The sequence below is a fragment of the Antechinus flavipes genome, unplaced genomic scaffold (assembly GCF_016432865.1).
Source record: "Antechinus flavipes isolate AdamAnt ecotype Samford, QLD, Australia unplaced genomic scaffold, AdamAnt_v2 unplaced_scaffold197, whole genome shotgun sequence".
In the NCBI taxonomy this organism is placed as follows: Eukaryota; Metazoa; Chordata; class Mammalia; order Dasyuromorphia; family Dasyuridae; genus Antechinus; species Antechinus flavipes.
The window spans coordinates 1-5,421 of NW_026262038.1; the positions used below are offsets into that span (position 1 = coordinate 1).

The following is a 5,421-nucleotide window of genomic DNA, read 5'->3' on the forward strand; positions in this document are numbered from 1 at the left end:
CTGTATATATACTCCTAAATTGTTTTATATGTGTGTCACACATACGCACACACACATATACACATACACTATGTATATGGATGTATGCACACACACACATATACATAATATGCTCTCAAAAAAAAAGTATTCAGGGTATGCAATTTCCTTAATTTTCTAAAAGACCAAAAGATTACCCTAAATGAAAAAACTTTCATCTCTGAGCACAAAGTTCATTTTGTTTATGGGACTATTTTAAAAGTTGCCACATAATTTTACTGACAGTTTCCACATCAGGTCCTTTCCAAATACCTAATATTTTCAAAAATGTAGTTGATTTAAAACATAAAATTTAATAATATTTAAGAAAATGCATACATACACAAAAAGAAGGAGGCCAGGAGTCAAGTCCCCTAAACAGACGATTTCTTAAAAAAGATTTCCCTGTATGAAGAGAATAACAATATGATTACAAGAGAATGAATAAAAAAAGGCAAAATATATATATTTTAATAATTCCTCCCTTTGGAAATCTATATACATCTGTTAAGCCTTCAAAAAACATGCTTTAATAGATTTCACTGATAACTATATTTAAAATTTTTTTAAAAAATCAAACTCTAATGTATTAAATTATCTGTGTGAACACTGCCCTCTCTCTTTTAACATTAACTCCCTGAAGTTAGGGATGGTTTTTTATATTTTCTTTCTTTTTACCCAGATCCATAATGGCTTATATGTTGTTAGTGCTTAAAGAATAAATAGTTTTGTGAATTAGACCTCTACAACTGTCTACCGAGAGGATACTTTTTGGCAATCTTATGTACTGATGAAGGATATGACCTTCCTAAATACCCTTCTCATAATTATCATTTTAAAGAGTGCACCTAGTCCTGTTGCGTAAAAATAACATTAATAGAAAAGTTACAACTTTTAAAAGGAACTTCAAAGGAATATTTATTTGAATAAATTCATAGACAAAATCATGTATGCTAAAAGAAATCAATTATAAAACTTTGTAAATGACCATTTTCCGCAATATTTTCCAGTAACAAAAGTTTCAAAAGTTCTATATGAAGCAAACCAAATATTAACCCCTTATTTTGTAAACCTTGTGCATATGAAACATTTTGTGAACCTATATAACAGTATTTAAATAAAACACAAAAGCTACAAAAGAATACTTACTAAACAATTTTCCAAAAGATTCCCTTTTTGACTTTTCAGCTTCATATAAATGTTTTCCATCATTGATTAAAGCACCAGCCCACTAATTAAAAAAAAAAAAAAACACATTAATGTAGCCTATCAATTCCTCAAGTCCCATATATGCGTGTGCCAAGCAAGCGCACACACACAAATATTTATATGTCTTCTAACCTGCTTACCTCCCTGTAGTGTTTTATGAACATTTTTCTTCTTACAACTTCAACAACAGCTAAGCAGTACATCTGTGGTACTGTACTAAGAGCTTCTACAATCTTGACTCGTTCTAGCAGCTCTGTTACAAGGCGAAGCAAAGCTTGTAGCTTCTCTCCTTCTTTGTCAGCATGAAGCATAACAAAGCAACACCACCTATGGATAAATAGTAAATGTAAGCAGATGATAGGTTAAAAAGCCATATACTATCTACTATCCAGAAATACTTTCTCATTAAATTTACAAACAAATATTTAAAAATTCAGTACCAAGAAAACCCAACTTCATTTGTATTCTAGGTTAATCAATCACTTTATATGACAATATATTACTGATAGAAATATTTTTGTCAAGAAGTTTTAGATTAAACTCATGTTGAATAAAATAAAATTTTGTAATTATAAATACACTAGAAATCACTTACTTCAATCTGACTTGTAGATTATTTGCAAGTTCTTGTTTGGCAGTGGTACATTTCTGTTTAATATCCAACAGTTTTCTATGATTATTCAACATAATCATCAACTGATTTGCATGACTCAGGCACAAATCAGGTAGCACAGAAGTATCTTTCAAGTTTTCAGCTCTCTTCTGATTAGCTAAAAATCCCTTTAAAAATAAAATGTTTCATTTATATGTCCACATATTAAAATTAAAAGTTTAATAAAAACAGTGAACAAATACTCAAAATTTCAAAACAAAAATCTAAAATGAGTTATCTACATTTTAAGAATATATACATTCCAATTAAAATATTTATTGGAATAGAATTTGATTTTAATTTATCAAGTACTCATTAAGATTTATATTTATCAGATTCTGTTGTTAGGTGCTGAAAGTGAAAACACAAACCAATCCCTACCCTCAAAGGAGTTTATATTCTCCTGCATTCATGAATTGATGTGGATCTTTTTGTTCAAATTCAAGACTCTCATATCCTTATTAGAAAATCTGATCTTATTTTTTGACAAAGGAAAATATATACATATACCCACAAATACAATTAAAAATCACATAAATAGACTCAATTAAACTTTAGACAAGATATTGTTGAATAAATCAGATTAATTTTAAAATTATAAATGAACTTCTAGAATTTTCTAATTTGAACCAAATCTCTTCGTTTTAAAAAGAATCAAAAATAATGTGTAAAATGAGTGTTTTAAGGGTAATCATAAACTTAAATCAATGGCAAAGATGAGCACATTGTCGTGTACCAGAACCAAAGTCTAATAATTAATAAAAGTTTCACTCTACAAAATAATAAAAGGAGATCACATTTGCTCATTTGTCTTTGGCCCTCTACTAGCTTGCTTCTTGGACTTTCCCTGTGAATTTCTAGTTATTTTTAGTTGCTATTCTTCTAGTATCAAACTTTGGGGAATTTATATATCCACTAAGATTTCACATCTTAAGGGCAATTAGTTGGTGTGGTGGATAGAGCACCAGCCCTGAAGTCAGGAGGACCTGAGTTCAAGTCTTGCCTTAGACACTTAACTCTTCCTGGCTATGTAACCCTGGGCAAGTCACTTAACCCCAATTGCCTCAGGGGGAAAAAAAGATTTCACAACTTGTCAATTCTATTATCTACATCCTTATCAAGACCTCATCACCTTTCATCAGAACTTTTCACCAGTAGTTTTTATTCAACATATAACTAAGGTGGTGATTTACTTAAAATACTGCTTTGAACATGTCACTTCACAGCTCAACTCTAGTAATTCTCCATTACTGCTAGGATCAAATAAACTCCTCTGGTAGTTAGATCCTTTTTACAATTTGCATCTAATCTACCCTTCCACCTTTACATATTTATCTCCTTCAAGGACTTCAATTCAGTCAAACAGGCCTTCTTATTATTCTTCTATCTTGGTATCTGAGATTATCCCGGTGCCTATAATGCATTCTTCCCTCATCATGTTGTAAAATACTAGTTTCCTTCAAAGTTCAACTTAGGAACAGCTAGCTAACTATGTGTAATTTTTATAGATGTGGCACAGCACAATGGAAAGATCATTGGGCTTAAAGTCTGGAAGATTTTGAATTCACTCTCAGAATATAGCTGAATATAGAATATTCACTATAGCTTTGTGACCTTGGGCAAATCACTTAACCTTGATCTGCCTTAGTTTCCTTAATTGTAAAATGAAGATAATAGTGTCTTCCTCTCAAAAATTGTAAGGATCAGATGAGAATATCCATAAAGTGCCTAGCACAGTGTTGCATTTTAAGTGTTAAATGCTTGTTTCAATCCTTTCTCATGAAAAAATCCTACCTCTTATGTTTATTTCATGTACACATATACATGCATAAAATGCAAGTTTCTTGAGGGCAGAAACTACCTATGATAATATCTTGCACAAAATATACACAAGTGCCATTTGGTGATTGAGGTAGCTCAAATCCCTTAAATGCCATTCAAGCAAGTTATTCTGAGTGTTATGCTGATAATTTTGTTTAAATAAGAGTATGATCTAACAACATTTTTTATTTTTCAGTGAGTCAGATCATTAAACCAATTGCTAACTTAAAATGTATATCTCTCATTTAAATCTACTATTTCATCTGAGAGGAGAATGATATATGAATGATATGATACCCTACTCTACTGTGATGTATTCCTAATTGTTAAGAAAGTGAATCAATCAAAACCTGCTTTCTATTTGTCTACTCTTACATGTGATACTTCAAATATTTAGGAATGGCTATCAAGTTTCCTCTTGGTTCTTTCTCTTGGACATGGTTTATTATCTTAGTTGCCTTCTCTTGGATTACTGTGGTCTACCTTTTCTTCTTCCAGACTTAAAAATATGATTTCATCATATCCAAGTATAAAAACTTCCTCTACCAATGCAGCATCTTTCATAATTAATTATTAATTGCATATAACATATAAATCATATCACATTACAAATATATGCAGTGCTAACTATAAATAATCAACTTTTATAATTTTAGAGAGCCGACTTGCCCAGACTTACACTATTTCTAAGTGAAAGGAGTAAGTCAAGAGACAAGGATTTACTAACAACCCAAGGCCCATTCCATATCCACCATGCCAGTTTATATCAGTCTGGCAATGTCCTTTCTAAAAAGTGATTCCCAGAACTCAAAATAATAAAATAGGACTGCATTTAAAGTATGATCAATCACATCCAACCCCCCCACCCCGGTTTTTAATATTTTCTAAAGGCTTAATTTCAAAGAAAATTGGCAACAATACAAAGAATGACTGATCACCTTCAAGTTAAATAGATTTCCATTATAAATCTAATCATGAAACTCTAATAAGTAATATTAAAACCCTTTATAGGTTACCAAAACCTATCCTAGCTTTCTTCAACAAATATATCCACTGGTTAATATGAATATCCTCATTTGCAATTAGTTTCTAAATCATTATTTTTATACTGATCTTATATTTACATTACATCTTTAATTCATTATTAAAAGGATTCAATAACATAATCACATATATCTATAGATATATAGATATATATATATATACACACACACATATATACACACACACACACACATATATATAATGTTTTTTGATGATGGAGAATGGATGCTATACAGAACAATTCTAAGTTTTCTTTTAAGAGGGCTTAATTACCTGAGCAAGTTCTTTTTGTTCATTTACCAATCGGCTGCAGCTAGCTATCATCTGGTCCAGTGCATAAAGCCTGTCTTCAAGTCCTTTAATGGCTTTCATGTTCTGATTATCCAGTTTGGCAACAGTTTGTCGACACTCTACCAAAAAGGGCTGAATGAATCTTGGATCAAGCTAAAAGACAAGGGCAAAGAAATACTTCAATGACTTTCTGAAGTATTTTTTAAGGAAGTAATTCACATGCATTCCTATACTATTAAAAAAAAACCCAAGATTTAAATTAATTTTGAACTTAAATAGAAAATGAGGACATAATGAACATTTCCATGACCATATTAGAACATAAGAACATTCAATATAAAACAGTAAATTTCTATTCACAAAAACCTATGTTATAAATCCTACTT

The 5,421-nt window shown here is 30.6% G+C and overlaps 1 protein-coding gene across 1 annotated transcript; it reads right to left on the reverse strand.

Moving 5' to 3' along the window:
- Positions 1–361: 361 nt before the first annotated feature.
- On the reverse strand, positions 362–5,207 carry LOC127543322 (RB1-inducible coiled-coil protein 1-like; the record flags this gene model as incomplete). Its single annotated transcript, XM_051969365.1, has 5 exons — positions 5,018–5,207; positions 1,823–2,007; positions 1,368–1,554; positions 1,168–1,249; positions 362–423 (listed from the first exon to the last, which is right to left on the reverse strand). Coding segments are annotated over exons 1-5 (615 nt in total), but the record flags the coding sequence as incomplete, so codon positions are not given.
- Between the last annotated feature and the right edge of the window lie 214 nt (positions 5,208–5,421).